The sequence below is a fragment of the Equus caballus genome, chromosome 20 (assembly GCF_041296265.1).
Source record: "Equus caballus isolate H_3958 breed thoroughbred chromosome 20, TB-T2T, whole genome shotgun sequence".
Classification (NCBI taxonomy): Eukaryota; Metazoa; Chordata; class Mammalia; order Perissodactyla; family Equidae; genus Equus; species Equus caballus.
In genome coordinates, this window is record NC_091703.1 from 46466071 (window position 1) to 46486553 (window position 20483).

Genomic DNA, 20483 nt, shown 5'->3' on the forward strand with positions numbered 1-20483 from the left:
GCCCTGAGCTAACATCTATGCCAATCTTCCTCTGTTTTGTATGTGGGTCACCACCACAGCACGGCTGCCAACAAGTGGTGTAGGTCCGCACCTGGGAACCAAACCTGGGCTGCTGAAGCAGAGCATGCCAAACTTAACCACTAGACCACAGGGCCAGCCCTGAAAGTTCCCAGCTTTTAATCATAGCTTGGTCTTTCCAGTGACCAGCTCCCATCCTGAGGCTGTCCAGGGAGCCCACCAAGAGTCACCTCATTAGAACAAAAGACACTCCAATCACCCAGGAAATTCCAAAAGATTTAGGAGCTCTGTGTCAGGAACCAGGGGCAGAGACCAAATATATATTTCTCATTATGTCACCTCTGGACCTCACTTTCTTCATCTGTAAGATGGGAATAAGGACACCACATCCTTGAGCTGTTTTAAGGATTAAATAAGTGGAAAATTCTTGCCCAGTGCTTGGCACATAATAAGAACTTAATGAACTGTAATTAATATTCTCGTAGATGAGGAAATTGAGACCCAGAAAGTGGGATGAGGAGGACTTGCCCAAGGTCAGTTAGTGTGGGAGCCTGGAACGAGGCTCTGTGATTCCATTCAGCCGCCTGAGCATCTGCTCTGTACCTGCTGCTCCTCCAGGCAGGGCTGAGGGCCACCAGGATGACCCCGACAGTCCCTGTCCTCAATAGGTGTACACTCTGGGGAAGACCATTCTATCGGGCAGACTTCCCAGGCCAAAGATTTCACTCTTTCCCCTGGAAAGGCATGACAGGCCACTGGCCTAACCATGCCAAGGAGAGTGTTATGGGTTGAATTGTGTCCCCCAAAAAGATATGTTGAGGTCTAACCCCAGTACCTCGACATGTGACCTTATTTGGAAAAAGGGTCCTTGCAGAAGTAATTAGTTAAGATGAGGTCATGCTGGAATAGGGTAGGCCCCTAATCCGATACAACTGATGTCTTGATAAGAAGAGGAGAGAGACACAGAAAATGCCACATGAGGACGTAGAAGGAGACTGCCATGTCAGTGGGAAAGGGACTTTTGGCAATGAGGTAGTAGCTCTGAGGATGAAAAGGTCAGGTTGGGGTATCAGGGCAGGCCCTTCCCAGAAGCCTTGGGCTGAAGGAGACAGACTTGGCCTGTCCTGATTGGACGATGAAGTGAGGACAGCCAGCCTGGGGGAGGCACAGCCATGTGGGGGTGCTGGGTCTCCCATCCCCGCGGGGAGATGGCCACCAGGCGGATGAATGGGGCCCAGGCAGATGGAAAGCGGCTAGGTTACTTACAGCACGCGCCTGGGGAGTCAGTGGGAAGGAGGAGAAAGAGGAAGGCAGTTGTTAAAACCTGTCGCTGACCTTGGAGTCCCACTGCAATTGGAGAGTTCCGGGTGGGGGTGGGAATGCTCCTCCCCCTCCCCCCAGAACCTTCAACTGTCAAGCGCCATGCTGGCCACCAACATGCCGTACTCCCCAGGTAGGCGCTGATGGGGCTTGCCCACTCCTGTACCTCTGCAGGCTGGGGCCTCCCCCAGGGAATGGGCCATGTGCCCTTGAGGGTGACTCCTCCATCAGACTGGATGCTCCCTAGGAGCAGAAGCTGGGCCTCTGCCTCAGACAGCTTGGGAAAGAACAGGCCGCTGACGGTCAGGCCCGCAGGAGCCTGTTCTCCTTGTCTCCACTGACAGGTTGGAGTTGGAGAGAGGAGAGGGACCCGCTACCCCAGTGTCACAGCTGCCTGGGAAAAGGCTCGTGAGAGGGGATCCCCAGCGGCTGTCCGAGAAATAAAACTCAGGGAACAGAGAGAACCTCTCCCCAGCCTGGAAAGGCAGGCGCCTTAGCAGAGAAAGGCCAGAAAGAAGGCCCCCAGAGCGGGCCTACATAGCAGGCCAGGGAGCAGAACTCAGGACCTGGAGGGGACAACACTTGGGGTGCTGGGAGGGGCCAGGCAGAGCTGCGCTGTTCTGCGGGGTGGGAGGTGAGGGGTCGGAGCACAGCCAACCCCAGCCAGCAGAGGAGCTCAGCCCTGCTCCTCACCTAGTCCAGGAGGGCAGCCGGCTTCTGCTCTAGGGGCACCCTAGACCAAGCGTCCGGCCTCTCGGGCCCTCACCACCTGCTGGACCCCTGGGAGTGTAGGCCTAGCCCTAGGAGGGGACCCCAAACCCAGTGCTGGCTCTTCAGAAGTTCCCTAACTGAGAAGTCTAGACAACATCTTTGTTTCCTACCAGCTCTGGAAACTCAGCCGTCCATAAATCTACAGGTCCCCAGTCTGATGGGGGAGAAAAAGTAAGGACCTGGGACAGAGAGCTTCCTGTCCATTCATGCCTCATTTTAATGTACGGCTCTGGCCATCTGCCTATCCTTCTCACAGCCAGCCTCGTCTGTCTGCCTGTCCCAGCTTGCCCGAGCCCCTGGCCTGTGTGACAGGGCTTGGGTCTCTCACCCTCTCTGGAGACATGTTTGTTGATAACTGTGGTGGAGTGCGTGTGTGTAAGTCCTCCCTGCCAGCCGGCTCTGCCTGCGGACTGAGCGTGCGGGGTCTTGAGCAGGGTTTGGAGCGAGGACAGTGAGCAGGGGCTCCTTGGGCTGAGTGATCACGATCGGGGCACCAAGGGCTCCGGGGAGATGAGGGAGGTGAGAATTCACCTTCATTGCCTTGGCTGCCCTCTGATATTCTCTGGTTGTCCTGGCCACCACCACCTTCTGCGGTCCCTCTGGATCCCCGGGAGACCTCTGCACACTCACCCCTGGGGGAAGCCCCGGCAGAGGCCTCCCCGGGGCAACCCCGCAGGGGAAGGGGACGGGCTGGTTTGCCTCACCACCCGGGCGCCCTTGGGTCATTCACTTAACCCAGCTTCCTCACCCTCGCCACTCTTGACATGTGGGGACAGGATACTCCCTTGTCACGGGGGCTGTCCTGTGCACTGTAGGATGTGGGCGGCACCCCGGGCCTCTGCTCACTGGATGCCCACTCCCCAGCTATGACAACCAAAAATGTCCCTAGACACTGCCAAGTGTTCCCTGGGGACACGAGTGCCTCCCTTCCACTCGGCTGAGAACCGCTGACTGCACTTCTCTGGGTGGCCCTGGGTTCCACCTGGGTCCAATGGGAACAGTCCCTCCTGCCCTACTGGCGACACTGGGTGAGGACCAGGCGTGAACCAACACAAGCCCTTGATTCTCGTCCCTCTTGCAGATTGTCCTCACCCTCCTCTTGGACCCCCTGCATCCCGGGCCCTGCTGTTTATTCCGCACATGGCTCCCTTCACAACCTTCCCGGGCCCTGTGGCCAAGAGAGGAGCCCCTGGTCTCCACCTCGCACCACCTCGTACACGCTCCACACACACTGCACACACACACACACACACACATACTCCACATACCCACACACATACCCACACACTCCACACACCCACACACACTCCACATACCCCACACACTCCACATACCCCACACACCCTCCACACACCCACACACACTCCACATACCCACACACATACCCGCACACTCCACACACCCACACACACTCCACACACACCCCACACACCCTCCACATACCCACACATACTCCACATACCCACACACATACCCACACATTCCACACACCCACACACACTCCACATACCCCACACACCCTCCACACACCCACACACACTCCACATACCCACACACACATACTCCACATACCCATACCCACATACTCCACGCACACACGCACACACACTGCACACACACACACACATATACTCCATACACACACACTCCACACACACACACACTCCATACACACACACACTCCACATACCCACACACACATACTAGACACACACACTCAACACACACACACACTCCACAGTCACACACACACACTCTCCACAGACACACACACAAATACTCCACAGACATACACACACTCCACAGACACACACATACACACACTCTCCACAGACAAGCACGCACATTCCACACACACACACTCCACAGATACACACACACACGTACTCCACAGACACATACACACAGACTGCACACACACACAGACTCTACAGGTGCACACACACACACACACAGCCATTTGTTCATTCTCCCCAAGTCTGCGGGAGTGGAAGGAGCTTTCTCGGCCATTTCTAGGCAGCCCCGAGGGCACGGGTTGGCAGAGAGGGCTGGAGGGAAAGGGAGAGGAGAGAGGGGAGGACTCCGCGATTCCGGCCCCAGCTGCCCTCCTCCCTGTTGCCCGGCTGATCTTCCGGGTCCAGGAGCTCACGGGCACCCTCCCTCGGGGAGCCGGCTGAGCTGAGAGCCAGGAACGGGCAGTCACCGCCCTCAGAACCTCCCTGACTACTCCTCCCAACCTGGGCCGCCTCTTTCCCTGGCGCCGTCTCGCTATCTCTGTGGCCCACAGAGCGGAACCTGAGGAGGGGTTGCCTGGGGAGGGTCTGTCAGAGCTGGGGGGCGGCGTCCACACAGAGTAAACACTCCATACTCAAGGGCGGGTGAGAAGAGCTACGGTTTGCTCTAAGAGCTCAAATCCAGCGGCAGAGACAGATAAGCACAGGCGATTCCCGTATGTTGAGCGGAAGTGTTGCTGCTGTCCCTGTGATCATGAGGTCCCAGGAAGGATGGGGTTAGGTGATCCCAGTAGGAGCCAAGTAAATACTGGTTGACCAACTGGGTCTGTGGGGAGAAGGCAACCGGTGTTTTCTGTGTACCTACTGACCGCCAGTCTTTTCCATGTATGCTGCATCATTCAATCCTGAAACACACTTCAAGGCAGGATATAGCAGCCTCTTTGCCCAGAAGAGGAAACCAAGGCTCAGAGACGTAAAGCAACTTGCCCAGGGTCACACAGCTACCCACTCTGGCTCAGTGCAGCCCAGGGCACTAGCTCTGCTAGAGAGGAATGAGCTGCCTTCCCGACCCCTTATCCATACCTTATCCATCCTCAGCCCCCCTCCCAGCTGAGGGGAGGTGACTTAACAAAGACCACCCAGAGGCTGGGGTAAAATGGAGGAAGGGATGCACCCCTCATCCTTCTCTCCAGCATGGCCTCTGTCCCTCCACCGAGGCTCCCTCCCAGCAAGGCAGCGAGCGTGAAGGCAGGGAGTGTGGACCAGCCTGCACTGGTGCAACTCTGACTCTGCCGCCTGCCAAGAGGGCGGCCTTGAGGAAGTTCAACCTCTCTGTGCCTTGGTTTCTCCCTCTGAAGCAGGACGACAATGATAGTAAACCTTACCAACAGGGTGTCGTGGGGATTCAATGTGTTAATATACGCAAACTGTTTAGAACCGTGCCAGGCATGCACTGAGTCATCAAACACTGTTAACTATTATTTTTATAAAAGCTACGTAAGTGCTACTTACTTTCTCTTTTTTTTAAAAGGCAATATTTTATTTTCTGTATTATTTATTATTATTATTATTATTATTATTATTATTATTTTGGTGAGAAAGATTGACCCTGAGCTAATATCTGTTGCTAATCTTCCTCTTTTTTTTTTTCTCCCCAAAGCCCCAGTACCTCGTTGTACACCCTAGTTGTAAGTTCTTCCAGTTCTATGTGGGAAGCCTCCTCAGCGTGGCTTGATGAGCGGTGTGTACGTCCGCGCCCAGGATCCAAACCCGCGAACCCTGGGCCGCCGAAGCCAGGCATGCAAACTTAACCACTACACCACCAGGCCAGCCCCAGGGTGCTAGTTACTTTTATAACTGGGGAAGGATTCCTAATATCTTCTTGTCACAGGCTCTGTGGAAGAAGCAAAGGGCAGGGTCCCAAGTCTTTCTTCAGCAAACATCCTAATCCTTGTGGACAATGAACTTTTCTTAGTGGCAACCAGGAGACTCCAGGCCCCAGGGACCCCAAGGGGACCCCAGAGGGGCCTTTAGCTGTGGCCGGAAATTTTGCTTATTGCCCACACCAACACCCCGGCTTCCCTGGGCTGAGCAGAGCTCTTTTTGGTCCCCCACCCCAGCATGGCCTCCGTGCAGGGCTGGGATGGACTCTGCAGGTCCCACCATTAGCACCAGGTGCATTTCCCACCTGGGCACCTGCTCTGGGGTGGACCCTGCTTGTGGGCCTTCTCTAATGGAATGAAGGGTCCCTGGGATGAGCCTATGCCCATCTATTCCTTCACAGCATCGTTATTGGGCCCTCTTCCTATGGGAGAAACTGAGACGCACAGACCTCCCTTCCAGGAGCTGCCGGGGAACATCATTCAAAACATTAGTGAGCACCTGCTCTGCGCTCCATCCAGCAGCAAAGAGAGCAAAGCTCCCCGCCCTCCTGAGCTTTCCTTCTCGTAGGAGAGGGAAACAGGGGCCGGCCTGGTGGCACAGCGGTTAAGTGTGCACATTCCGCTTTTCGGCGGCCCGGGGTCCGCCGGTTTGGATCCCGGGTACGGACTTGGCACTGCTTGGCAAAAGCCATGCTGTGGTAGGTGTCCCACATATAAAGTAGAGGAAGATGGGCATGGATGTTAGCTAATGGCCAGTCTTCCTCAGCAAAAAGAGGAGGATTGGCAGCAGATGTTAGCTCAGGGCTAATCTTCATCAAAATAAAAAAAAAGAGGAAAAAAAAGAGAGGGAAACAAATTTATAGACATTGGGGACTACAGTGAGACAGAGAGTTGAGGGTCGGGGCAGGAGAGAGAAAACATGGATTTGCAAACATAGATGAAAAATTATGAAAAAGTCATTCATTCCTTCATTCACTGAAAGCATTTCTGAGCCTCTGCTGGGCCAGGCGCTGTATGAGACAGAGGGGACCCAGTGGTGGATGGGGGCCCCTCCTGCACCCTTGAGAGCTCACAGACAGGCCAACTCAGAGTGGGTGGGCCGTGATGGGTGTCATAACAAAGGGAGGCGTTGGACACTCGGGTGGCCCCAAACTCAGCCTGGGCACGTCAAGGGAGGCTTTACCGAGGAGGTGGCACTGAGCAAGGACTGGAAAGCCTAGCAGGACTTTTCCCAGGGGACAAGGTGTGTGCATGGGGTCAGGAATGATTCCAGGCGGAGGCACAGAGGCGAGAAGAGTCCCACGCAACAGAGGAAGGAAGGCAGCCTGAGCGCGAAGGCACTGGGCCTGGTGGTGGCAGCCCGGTTTGGGTTTGTCAGGTTAACTAGAGGAGACAGCAAGGGTCGTTACTGGACCCAGGGAACTCCCAAAGAGACACTGATGTGGGACAGAGAATGTGTTTGCTTGGTTGGGGTAGTGGGCAGGATAAGGGGGCATCAGATAAGTGCAGCCACAAATGGCCTGTGATTCTCTCCGTTGACAAAGATGGGAAGACAAGCCTTCCCGCTGAGGAGAGGTGCCTCCTGAGGGGGCATGGTGTAGGGAAAAGGTCACCAGCCTAGTCTGGGGTCTGCGCTCAGACTTAGTCCCACACCCAACCCTCTCCCTGTGACCCTGACATCCGGGCTGTTGTCCTCTTTGGTTACTGGGGGTATTGCATGGACCTATCGCAGGGCGCGTGTGCCTGGCGCAGAGCCGGCCGTCAGTCCCGTCAGCCTTGCTCCTTGTCAGCTCACAGGAGGAAGAGTAACTGAGACCCTCTGCTCTTGCCTCTGAGGAGCCCAGCCCTCCACGGGCTCAATGCAGCTCTCGTCTCCGGACAGCCCAGAAGCGTCTCCCCCTCTCTGCAGCTGCCCCTCTTTCCCTCTCTCTGGATTCCTCCCACACCCAGGCCCCGGCTGAGTTGTTTAGCTTAGACCACATCCTTCCTGATGGTGTGGGGAGCTGAGAAGTGGGGAGATTGAGGGAGGACCGACCCCAGGGGCATGTGCGGGTGGCACTGGAGACTCAGTGTGGATCCGGCTTTGTGGTGGCATCTCTTCTCCCTCCTCCACGTCCCGGTCGTCCGTTGTGCCCCCACCTGCCCCCACCTCCCGGCCACTGCTGGAGTCCGTCCCATGTGTGTGGGTGGGCGGATACTCAGGAAGGGGTGTAAGCCAGTTGCAGTCCCTCCTGGGGAGGAGGTGTGGGCAGGGCATCCTGGGTCCCCAGCTGCCTGGCTGGCTCAGGATCTGTCAGGATCTGTCCTCTCAGAGCCTCAGCCACCCCACCCCGCCAGCCGGTTCCCTAACTGACTCCCTGTGAGTGGCCCCTTCTCCCTGCCCTCCAGCTCTCTACCCACCATTATTTCCACTCTCCCCAAAAGGCAGTGTCTGTTTGCACGGGCCGGGGGTCATTTTTTTAACAGCTTTGCTGGGATATGATTCACACACCACACAATTCACCCTTTTAAAGTGTATGATTCGTGGCTTCTAGTACATTCACAGAGTTGTGCAACCATCACCACAAGCCATTCTAGAACATTTTCATTATCTTCCAAAACAAATCCCACACCCTTTTGCCATCAACTTCCAAATCCCCCATCCTCCTAAGCCCAAGCAACCACTGATCGACATCCTGTCTCCATGAGACTGGCCTATTTGGGGCATTTTATATACAATACACAGTACGTGACTGCCTTCTTCACTTAGCATAATGTTTTCAAGATCCATCTGTGTTGTAGCATGGATCAGGATTTCGTTCCTTTTATTGTTGAATTATATTCCATTGTATGGAGATTCCTCATTTTATTTGTCCACACATCAGCTAATGGACATTTGGGGTTTTTTTCCCCACTTTTTGGCTACTGTGAATAACGCTGGTACGAACATTTGTGTACAAGTTTTTGTATGGAAATATATTTTCATTTCTCTTGAGTATTTACCTAGAGGTGGAATTGATGGCTCTCATGGTAATTCTATGTTTAACTGTTTGGGGAACTGCCACACTGTTTTCCAAAGTGGCTGCCCCCTGTTACGCTCCCACCAGCAATGTATGAGGACCCCACTTTCTCCACCTTCTCGCCAACACTTGTCGTTATCAGCCTTTTTGACGATAGCCATCCCAGTGGGTGTGAAGTGGTATATCACTGTGGCCTTGACTCGCACTCATCTGGTGACTAATGATGATGTTTTGAGCACTCTTTCACGCAATTACTGGTCATCCCCATATCTTCTTCAGAAAACTATCTGTTCAGATCCTCTGTCCACTTTTTATTTCAGACATTTGTCTTTTCCTTATTAAGCAGAGGCCGTTCTCTCCAAGGGAATGGCAGCTCACATCAGCCAGAGCCGACTCAAGGCCAAGGGCGTGGGCCGGTACAACAATGCCCAGAGCTACAGCAACCAGATCTTCGAGGAGCTGCGAGCAGTCTGCCTGAGGAAGGGGGAGCTGTTCGAGGACCCCTTATTCCCTGCTGAGCACAGTTCGCTGGGCTTCAAGGACCTGGGCCCCGACTCCAAAAATGCGCAGAACATCCGCTGGCAGCGGCCCACAGTGGGCACTGGGAGGGGAGGCATGGACTCAGGAGGGGGGGCTGTGGTGTCCCCCCCAATCACTTGATAATCTCCAATCCCCCCGCCGCCCTATCCTGGCCCTGGCCCTGGCCTCCCCCACCAGGGCCGGGGATGGCTCTGGACACACTTAAGCGTGAAACCTCCCAGATAAACCCTGGGAAAGTCACTCACCAGCTTTGCCTATCACAACCTACCGCTATACCAAGCTGGTCCTCTACCCCCCTCCCTCGATCCATATTTTTCCCCTAAAACTTGGAGGTGGGCATCACTCCCCAGGAAAGGTGGGAGGGAGGTCGGAAGGGGGTGTCCTGGGCTCCCCGAAACCTTTGTTCCTTCACTGCAGCAAATTACGAGCAATCCTCAGTTCATCGTGGATGGGGTCGGTCCCACAGACATCTGTCAGGGGGTGCTCGGTGAGTGGGCAGCAGGAAAGTGGGTCTCCACTGTGGGGGGGGGTGGGGGGTGGGGGGGGTGGGGGGAAGCTGGGGAAGAGGGCTGAGGTGGGGGAAGGGCCAGAGTCTCTTTTGAGGCTGGGGAACTAGGACCCCCGGGTTCAGACGACCTCTCCTGCTGCCCTGCGCCTCCCCGTCTGAGCAGGTGGTAGCGAGAGCCTCCCCTAATCCGGATGCCATCCCTCCCTCTGCCGTCTGGGTCTGGGGTAAGCTGGGGTGTATACTAGTCGTTGATTGCTACACGGCAAATTACCCCAAGACTCAAGGACTTAAAGCAACAACAGACATCCGTCATCTCAGTTTCTGTGGGGCAGCAATCTGGAAGTGGCACAGCCCCGTGGGTCTGGCTCAGGCTCTCTCCTGAGGCTGCAGTCAACACGTCAGACGGGGCTGCCCAGGTGTGCTCACCTGGCAGGAGGCCTCAGTGCCTCGCCACGTAGGCTTCTCTGAGGCCCACGTGAGCGTCCACACAGCACGGGAGCTGGTTTGCCCCAGAGAGAGTGGTCTGAGAGTGAGAAGAAAGAGGAAGCCACGATGCCCCTTCCATGCTGGTCTCAGGGAACACACGGTACCCTCCACCACACTTTATCGTTAGAGGCAAGGGTGAGATCCGGCCCTCACTCAAGGGGAGGGGAATTAGGCTCCCCCTGTTGAGGGGAGGATTGTCAAAGAACTTGTGGACCCATTTTAAAGCCACTGCAGGTGCCAGACTTTCCTCAGTGTGGAGTACAAGGTAAAGGAGCGTTGGGCCCCTCAGCCCACCCCCCACAGGCTCCCATGGACTGCCCCGAGAGAGAGCTTCCTCCCGAAGCCTGCCCTCGCCCACGCTTTCCTCCAAGCCCCTCACTGCATCCTTAGGGCTGAGGCCAGGCTGGGCTTCCTCTGGGGCTGAGTGCTGTCCCATTTGCAGCAGAGCAAAGGGCAGATGTGGGCAGGGCAGAGGCCAAGGAGACCTCAGGCCCACCTCTGCCGCCCAGGCTCACTGGGCTGCAAGAGGAGAAAAGTGGTTTCTCCCTAGGCACCCTTTTGGTGATGGAGGATTGGAGTGTCCTTAACCTTCCTTTCCCACCCTCTGCCTCCCCCAACGAGTACCCCAGGCAGCCAGGAGGCTGTTGGTGATCACAGAAGCTTCCCCAGTGCCCTCAGCCTCAGCCAGGCCTCAAGTACTCACACAGGGTACCCCCTGCCCCAAGGCCCCACCCAGTGAGGTCCGTGATATCCCAGGACAGAGATGGCCAGGGATGACCTTGGACCAGGGATACTACCCCTGTATCCCATCGATGCCTAGCCCCAGGGACACAGTTGGGGTACAGACTGAGCCCCTTGGTTCTCCAATATTATGTGGGTGAGAGACGTCTTGATCACTACACAGCATAATCACAGAGCTGGGGGCTGTGAGGGAAGGTGACTGGATTTGTTCAAGGAAATGGGAGACGAGTGGCTCTCTCCCAAGGACAGCGGGTGCCAGAGTGAGGAGCAAGACCAAGGCCAAAAGTACCTCCCCCTCAAATCCCGAAACAAAAGCAAATGCTTCAATCTGTGAATCTCTCACCTAATAGAAAAAGGAGGGCGCTCACCCCCAGAGCCTGCCTCTTCTGCCCTGTTTCTCCCTACTCGCTTCCTCCCTCCACACTCCTTCATGGGAGGGAGGTACATCTCTGTTGGGGAGCGGGCCTCAGAGCTGCTTCCTGCTCCTCCAGGGCTTGCTGCTCCTCTGGGACCCTCATGGGGGGTGCTCAAGGGGGCAGCCCCTGCCTGTCTTTCCAGGGGACTGCTGGCTGCTGGCTGCCATTGGCTCCCTTACCACATACCCCAAACTGCTGAACCGCGTGGTACCCAAGGGGCAGAGCTTCAAGAAAAACTATGCTGGCATCTTCCATTTTCAGGTGAAGGGTGATGTGAAAGCCAGAGTTGCTTTGTGTGGCATATGTGTGTGTGTGTGTGTTTGTGTGTGTGTGAGAGTGAGAGAGAGAGAGGGCGAGAAGGAAGGAGGGAGGGAGAGAGGGAGGGAGAGATGGAGGAAGAGAGGGAGGGAAAGAATTAGTATGTGCTTTGAAATTTATCTTTTTTCTTTTCTTTTTGAAAAATGACATTCATTAGCGTGGGGTTTTGCCTCATTATCAGAGAAGTATCTGCTCACTAAAGAAATCGTGTAAGCTAATTTTTTAAAGCGTGAAAAGAAAATCGTCAGTGGCTTTCCTGCTTCTCTCTCTCTCTCTCTCTCTCTCTCTCTTTCTCTCTCTCTCTCTGTCTCTCTCTCTCTCTCTCTCGGCAGATACACACACACACATATATGTATATGTATATGTGTGTGTATGACATTGGGAGTCTCTGTCACATAATTTTTGTAATCTGCTCTTTAAATTTAGCAACATGTGGACAAATTCCCCACGTCATAAAATGTTTCTGAGAATCATAAGAGAATCACAACATTTCTGAGAATCATAAGACCTCAGAAATCCTAAAGTTCAGCCAGGGTCAAAAGGTGGGTGGGGTCCCCCTCGAGGCCATGGCAGAACCTGGGGAGGAGGCTGGGGATGGCGTCTAGGCTTTTCATCATCTTTCACTCCCTCTGCAGCCATTCTGGAGAGCGGCCCCTCTGACACCAGTGTGTCACTGAGCCTGGCCACCAGGAGGCGCTTGTGTAACAGAGTTCTCGTGAAAGGAGTGAGAGTGTGTGTGTGTATGCACGCGCGCGTGAATGTGTAAATGCCTGCTTATGACTTGCTTGGAGGGGGCCTCGGGCAGACAGATGTCCCATGCCCTGCTGAGGTCCACCTTGCTGCCCACAGATTTGGCAATTTGGGCAGTGGGTGGACGTGGTGGTGGATGACCGGCTGCCCACAAAGAACGGCAAGCTGGTGTTCGTGCACTCACCCGAGCGCACTGAGTTCTGGAGTGCCCTGCTGGAGAAGGCATATGCCAAGTGAGTGCCCTGAGCCAAGGAGCTGGGCTTGCCTCCAAGCCTGCCCTGATACTTGGCAGCTATGGGGGCAGCTGAAGTCAGGGGAAGAGGCAGGAGGACGGCTGGGCAGCCCTCCCTTCCTTCACCACACCCTCCAATGTCCAAGCCCACACGTCCATCCCAGAGCCCAAACAGTGCCCTCTCTGTGCCCACAGGTTGAACGGGTCCTATGAAGCACTTTCAGGGGGCAACACGGTGGAGGGCTTTGAGGACTTCACAGGGGGTGTGACCCAGAGCCTCCAACTCCAGAGGCCCCCTCAGAACCTGCTGAGGATGCTTAGGAAGGCCATAGAGCGATCCTCCCTCTTGGGCTGCTCTATCGAGGTAAGCCATGCCTGGTCCTGCCCAGGACCTTTGCACCTGCTGTTGCTTTCACCTAGAAGGTTCCTTCCCCAGATACCTGCATGGCAAGCTCCTTTTCATTCACTTTCCAGTTCAAATGCCCCTTCCTCAGCTTAGTCGTCCCTGCTTCCCAATCTAAATTAGCTGCTCCCACTTCCCATTTACTCTCTACTTTGTTCTGATTTTCCACCAATGTTTATCACAATCTGAAATTGTCTTCCTTATTTATGTTTTTATTCGTAGCCTGTCTCCTCCAGATAGTTCTCACATTTCATGAGGGCAGGAACCTTATTTGTCTCCTTCACTACTGTATCCTGGGACTAAGGATGGTGCTTGGCATGCAAGAGATGCCCAACAAATATTTGTTCAAATAAGTCAATGAGCCCAGAGTGCTGCTGTATGACCCAGCAACCGCCTTCTTGGGCATTTATCCCAGAGAAATGAGGACTTATGCCCACACAGAAGCCTGTGCACAAATGTCGTAGTATCTTTATTCATAATAGCCAGAAACTGGAAACAACCTAGATGTCCTTCAATGGCTGAATAGCTAAACTGTGGCGCATACATACCGTGGGATGCTACTCAGAAATAAAAAAAACTGAACTATTGACACATGCACCAACTTGGGTGAATCTCAAGGGCATCACGCTGAATGAAAAAAGCCAGTCCCAAAAGGTTCCATCCCGTCTGATTCCATTCATGTGACAGTCTTGAAAAGACAAAATTAAAAAAAAATAGAGAACAACCTCATGGTTGTCAGAGGTTAGGGAAGTAAGAAGAGACGGCGTGGTTATTAGAGGGCAGCGCGAGGGCTGCTCGTGTCGAGGGAAACGTTCTGCCTGGTGACTGCAGCTACACAAACACACGTGATAAAATTGCACACAACACACACAAATGGGTACGAGTAAAAGTGGGGAAATCTGTCCATCATTGATGAATTGCATCAACATCAACATCCTGGTTCTGATATTGTACCAAGTGTTGCAAGATGTTACCACTGGAGGAAACCGGATGTGGGGTGCACTGGCTCTGTCTCTGTTATTTCTTACAACTGCATGTGAATCTATAATTATTTGAAAATACAAAGTTTAATTTTTATAAAAAATGAACCCAGAGAGTTCTCGCCTCTCTTCAGGTGCCCCAGTCCCTCTGACCAGATCCTGAATTCCTTCCTTCCTCTCTGTTGTGCAGATCACCAGCAACAGCGACTTGGAATCCTTGACCCAGAAGATGCTGGTGAGAGGACATGCTTACTCAGTGACTGGCCTTCAGGACGTGAGTCTGACAACTGCATCCTCCCCAGAGGGGTCTGAGAAAGAACTTCCTCCTGCCGCTATGCCCCTGACCTTTCCCGCTCCCCTCCTAGGTCTTGTACCAAGGCAAGATGGAAACATTGATTCGGGTCCGGAATCCCTGGGGCCGGATTGAGTGGAATGGATCCTGGAGTGACAAGTAGGTACCCCTGACCAGCACCCTCGGGTGAGGGGCAGAGCACACAGCAGGCCCCAAGAGCAAGGCCATGCCCCAGAGGGACCAACTGGCGTCCCGTCTGGGAGGACAACCTGTGCCCAGGGCGAGGCTCCCCCGCTCTGGATTCTCCATCTCACTCAGGACCCCCAGCAGACAGGCAATCAAGGGTAGGGAATCCCTCCGGAGGATGGAGGTGCCCCCTGGCACCCTGCCCCGCCCCCTCCACTGCCTGTCTCTGCTCCAGTGCCAGGGAGTGGGAAGAGGTGGACCTAGACATCCAGAAGCAGCTGCTACACAAGAAGGAGGACGGGGAGTTCTGGTCAGTGCAGCCTGGGGTGGACTTCCTTCTTCTCCCACCATGCCCCGTCCCCTCATCTCCTCCACCACCCACGCGCATGTGCCTTGGATGGGGAGGGGGCGCTATGGGTGTGGGTATGCCGCTGATGGGCTCTAGCAAACCCTCCTCTGCCACAGGATGTCCTACCAAGATTTCCTGAACAACTTCACACTCCTGGAGATCTGCAACCTGATGCCTGACACGCTCTCTGGGGACTGCAAGAGCAGTTGGCACGCCACCTTCTACGAGGGCAGCTGGCGGAGGGGCAGCACCGCGGGGGGCTGCAGGAACTACCTCGGTGGGTGAGGGGATTCGCGGGGGCAATGTGTGAGTGATGGGCCCCTGACTCACCACACAACCAGGCCTAAGGGTCCAGGGTCACGGGGGTCAGGGGCACATCAGATCCCTGGTGAGGAGGCAGGCGTGTGGCTGGCAAGCCCATCCACCCCAGGAAGGGCAGAGCCATCCTGATCTGCTTCCTCCACAGACACATTCTGGACCAACCCCCAGTTTAAGATCTCTCTCCCCGAGGAGGACGACGACCCAGAGAACAATGAAGTTGTTTGCACCTGCCTGGTGGCCCTGATGCAGAAGAACTGGAGGCAGGCACGGCCCCAGGGAGCCCAGCTGCAGACCATTGGCTTTGTCATCTACACGGTGGGCGCCCCAGTTGGTCCTCCAGCCACTCCTGCTCCCCCTCCTGGCCTCACCCCTTCAAGCCTCTTCCTCCCCAAGGCCACTGCCCACCCAGGAGTGGGACACACCAACAGGTGCCACAGCCCTAGCTCTCTTGACTGGTGCCTTGTGCTCTTGAGGCAGGGCCAGCGCTTTCCTTTTCACAGATTTTTACATCTAAAACTCTTAAGCAGCACTTCCTTTGTGCTCGGCATTGTTCCAAAGGCCTTACAAATAGCAACGCCTTTAATGAAAAGGAAGGAACTTGAGAGCCAGAGAGGCGAGGTCGCTTGCCCAAGGTCACACATCCAAAGGTCAGCTGCAGAGCCTGTGTCCTGATTCCCAGCCGCTCTGAGACTTCACAAGCCCCCGAGCCTCCCCCAAGATGCCCCACCAAGAGCATTGACTCCAGTGGCCAAGGGGATTCCCTGACAAGTGGTACCCAAACCGTGCTTTGCAAAATCCTAGAAACGGTTCACCCACTTATAAATTCAGCAAGTATTTATGAGCACCTACTGTATGCCAGGCCCCAGTCCAGTCTCCAGTGGTTCAATAGAGAACAAAAATAGACACAAGCCTTGCCCTCCTCCTGGGCTGGGAGTCCACCAGGTTAGCAGACGCCAGACGCGCATCAAGAAATTTCCAAGGTCAGATGCGAGTCCTTCCCTTCCAGAAAAGGCTATATTCTCTACCCCCACCCTGCAGGAGAGCAACCTATTTATCTTGGTTTACTTCACCTTCTCATAAACTTGGGTTCAACCCTCAATCTCAATAATCACCTAGTAGCTTCCTGTAGGATGTGAGTGTTCCGTGGAAAATGTTCGTGTTCAGGAAACCGCTCTCCCAGATTTTCATCCCAGCGCTTTCACTTTCCAGCAGTGTGCAGTTGGGCACATTGGCTCACCTCTTAAGGAGTCAGTTTCCTGTCCTGCGGTGGTAAAAATCTCGCACGGCAAAACTTTGTGTAAACTGTGCTTTGCTGTCCAAAGCTGAGAGATCATTAACACTAGGACTTTCAGCTATCAGAGCCCATATCCCACCCCACCACCCATGTCCCAGTGCCTTTAACACGCCCCTAACACACACACACACACACACACATCCCACCTGGCTTCCGCAGGCCTGAGCCCCTTCACCATCCTGGGATCTGACCCTCCTCTCTCTTCCCTTCCCAGGTCCCAAAGGAGGTACAGAAGATGACGTGGGGCTCGATCCTGGGCAGGCACCCACTCCACCTCCGGCTGCATGTGGATGGGCAAGGGGTGGAATTCTGTGAAGGGGTCTGTGGGCCACTGGGTTAGGATTCCAGCCCCTGGGGCCCTGGGTGGGAGTCAGGGAAGGAAGAGACCACACTGGATTTACCTGCCAGTTGGGTGGTGTCCAGGCCCAGTCAGTTAATGGTGGTACTTCCCCTCCAGCCCTACCCGGCCAGGCTTTCCCTTGGGGGTCCCTCTCTCCCTGCCCTGCCATGCCAGCCCTGTACCCACCTCCGGGGCACATATAGTTTCAGAACATCCAGGATATCCACTTGAAGAAGGACTTCTTCATGAAGTATCAGGACCACGGCTTCTCAGAGATCTTCTCCAACGCACGGGAGGTGAGCAGCCATCTCCGGCTGCCTCCAGGGGACTATATCATCATTCCTTCCACCTTTGAGCCGCACAAGGATGCTGACTTCTTGCTTCGGGTCTTCACAGAGAAGCATAGCGAGTCCTGGTGAGGGGCCCCACCTCACTTCTCCGAGGCCACCCGTCCAAGAGCTGTAGGACGTCAAGCTCAGGGAGCAGTCATCGGGTCCTCCCCCCACTATGATCCTATTTTACAGTCAGGGAAACTGAGGCATGAGGAGGGGAAGTGCCAATTAGTAGCAGAGCCAGAACCCAGGTCCCATGAGGTCTGTTTCATATATTGCTTCAGACAACAAGACCTCCCCACGACCACCCCACTGAAATCCGGGTCTCTCTGACCCCCAATAACCTGAGCCTTCATCCACTTTTGCTCAGGGAACTGGATGAAGCCAACTATGCTGAGATGCTCCAAGAGGTGAGGGAAGCCTGTGGGGTTGGAGGACCGGAGGAAGCATCTGGGCTGTGAAGGATCTTTCTGGACTGGGTCCATTTCCCACTCCTTTCCCTCCAGGAAAACATCTCTGAGGACAAAGTAAACCAGGACTTCACACGTCTGTTTGAGACAGTGGCTGGAGGAGAGGTGAGGGGCTGAGGGCTGGGGGCTGCAAGGAGGTGGCTGGGGGCTGAAGAGGCCAGAGCAGGGGTTTACGGACCTCCTTCCTAGGGCAAGGAGATAGGCATGTACGGGCTACAAAAGCTGCTCAACAAGGTGGTCTCCAAATGTGAGTCTGTCACCTCCACCACCCACAACCCCCTCCCCCCACAGTTCGTGCCTCACCTTGACCTCTCCCTGAGTCCCCCACACCACCCTGATCACCAGTCTCTTCTTCCTGCCCCTCCCTCCCTCACAGTCACACACTTCAAGACCCAGGGCTTCGGCCTGGACGTGTGCCGCTGTATGGTCAACCTCATGGATGTATCTTCTTCCTGCCCAGTGGTGGTCCTGTCCAGTGCTCCCCATCCTCTGTCCCCCTTACCCCCAAGCCTGGCCCTGAGGGGACCACCTCTCTGGCCAGCCATGCCCTCCATCCTCATGCGGATGAGGCTTCGGGCGAGCAGAAGATGCTAGTGCTTCTGGCTCTTACCACAGTTACCATTCAGATTCCCTGGTCTTGGGCCCCCCTCGGTGAGCCGTCTGCTTCCCTGACCCCAAGATGACCTCTTCACTCCCCCCTCTGATATCCTTGACCACCACCCAGAAAGATGACTCTGGCAAGCTGGGGTTTCTGGAGTTCCAGATCCTGTGGAAAAAAATCAAGAAATGGACGGTAACTGGCATTGAAGGGGGTAGTTTATGGGGGTGAAAAACAGAGGTCCTCAAGAGGGATGGAATATTTACAAGCATCAAATCATTACACTGTACACCTGAGACTAACATGATGTTGCATGTCAATTCCACCTCAACTTAATGAATTAATTAACTAAGTAAAATTTGAAAATTAATGTAAGAGGGATGGGGACTAGTAAGGAGGAAGGTAGAACTGGAGCACCTGACTAGACACACACACACACGGGCACGCACACACGTGTGCATACACACAACACGACAGCATCTGTTGAAGCGTTGGTGTTTTAGTTAGTCAAAATATTTAATAACCAGGATAGTCCAGGTTCCAGCCGTCATAAAGGATGCATTCGGGAGAGCCTGGGCAGGGTGCCAGAGGCACCCTACTAGGCCTGGAATGAACCCTACGGCCCCTAGATGGCAGGAATACTGGGAGCTCAGCGTGTGGGCCAGGGTAGGGAGCCCTGGGGTCTTGGGCCGCAGCTGTGAGGCAACCGTACTGAAGGATTTCATCATTTCAACCACCATGCCCTGCACACGGCCCTACCACATCTGTCTGTCCCCTCAGGACATCTTCCGTGAGTGTGACGAGGACAATTCAGGCGCCTTGAACTCCTATGAGATGCGCTTGGCCATTGAGAAAGCAGGTGGCCAGGGGTCAGGAGATGGTTTGGGGGCAGGGAGGGAGAAGGCACTGGCCAGAGGACCGGGCTCTTTCCCCTCCGCACTGCTCTCTCTCCCAGGCATCAAGCTAAATAACAAGGTGATGCAGGTGCTGGTGGCCAGGTATGCAAATAAGAACATGATGGTGGATTTTGACAGCTTCATCTACTGTTTCCTGAAGCTGAAGGCCATGTTCAGTAAGTCAGGCATCTGCCCACTCCTCACCCTAGGCCGGGGACCACTGGCCCTCCCCCACACACCCATATGAGGGGTGCTGCTCCAGAACCACTCCTGTGTATAGGGCACAGACGATCTGGGTTGAAACCCCAGCTCCACCACTGGCTGGTTCTGTGCCTTGAGCAAGTCACTTGGTCTCTCTGTGCCTCCGTTCCCTCATCTATAAAATGTGGATAAGGGCACTGCCCTCATAGGATTGAGGTACAGATGAAATGAGTTAGTATCTGGTGAGTACTCGGGACTGGGCCTGGCTCACAGCAAGGTCGTAGGAGTTGCTATCATTAATTCCCTGCGGGGCCGGGGGTTAGCTGGGGAGCAGCTTCTTACACCCTCTCTGACCTCCCCCTCACTGGCAGTGGGTCTTTCAGACCACCGACTCAGCTCTCAACCCCTCTCCCCTTGCCTCCTCCCCCAAACAGGGTACTTTCTAACCATGGACCCCAGAAATACTGGTTATATTCACTTGAACCTGAATGAGGTGCGTGGAAGGCATCTTCTGGCAGCACCGCCCCCCACCCCCACCACCTTCCACCGCCTTCTGCCCTCCACTCTCCCTAGGCACCCTGCCCACCCCCACCTCTCCCATCCTTGGACCTGCTGCTTCTCTCCCCACAGTGGCTGCAGATAACCATGTGGGGATAGAGGAGCCGCAGGAGCCTGGTTCCCCACGGCCACCACCGGCCCGCAGAGGGTCTGGCCCGGGGGCGGGTACTCCTTGCTGCCTTCAGCTCTGCCATGTCTGCTGGTGGAATGGGCTCCAGGTAGTGGCACCTGGGCCCGGACGCCATGCCTACCCTAGTAATGAGACCTCTACGCCCACCTCCTCAGCTCAAAGTGTTTCTTTTCCCAGCCAGGCTTCTGGTGGCTGGACTTACCCTACAATCTCTCTCCCGCTCTGAGTATATTTTCCTAAAGATTAAGTGACCCTTTCCCAGTGTTCCCTGGCTGGGAGGCTCTCCATGCTTCCTGTCCTGCTCACACCTGCCTGCTGACCACCCCTCCTGGCCCGGCCTCTCTCTTTCCTCCCTCACTCGGGGGCATTATTATAATAAACAGCACATGCCACTGGCTTCTGTGTCTCTGTGTCTCTA

The 20483-nt window shown here is 54.9% G+C and overlaps 1 protein-coding gene across 7 annotated transcripts; it reads left to right on the plus strand.

Annotated features, from left to right (window-relative positions):
• Positions 1–1323: 1323 nt before the first annotated feature.
• On the plus strand, positions 1324–20461 carry CAPN11 (calpain 11). 7 transcript variants are annotated; one of them, XM_023625014.2, is made up of 22 exons: positions 1324–1471; positions 9068–9318; positions 9682–9751; positions 11558–11676; positions 12583–12716; positions 12911–13079; positions 14289–14372; positions 14464–14549; positions 14812–14886; positions 15042–15202; positions 15392–15561; positions 16755–16859; positions 17084–17295; positions 17583–17622; positions 17719–17787; positions 17872–17929; positions 18059–18123; positions 18407–18475; positions 19061–19139; positions 19236–19352; positions 19812–19870; positions 20008–20461. In XM_023625014.2, exons 1-22 carry the CDS (start codon positions 1441–1443, stop codon positions 20032–20034), a joined length of 2250 nt encoding a protein of 749 aa, XP_023480782.1. In that variant the 5' UTR covers positions 1324–1440; the 3' UTR covers positions 20035–20461. The 7 variants fall into 7 exon arrangements, 4 of the variants coding, with proteins under 4 accessions (XP_023480782.1, XP_023480780.1, XP_070100766.1 ...); XM_070244665.1 differs by having other exon boundaries at positions 1408–1471; positions 9071–9318; XR_011429777.1 differs by having other exon boundaries at positions 19061–19619.
• The last annotated feature ends 22 nt before the right edge of the window (positions 20462–20483 follow it).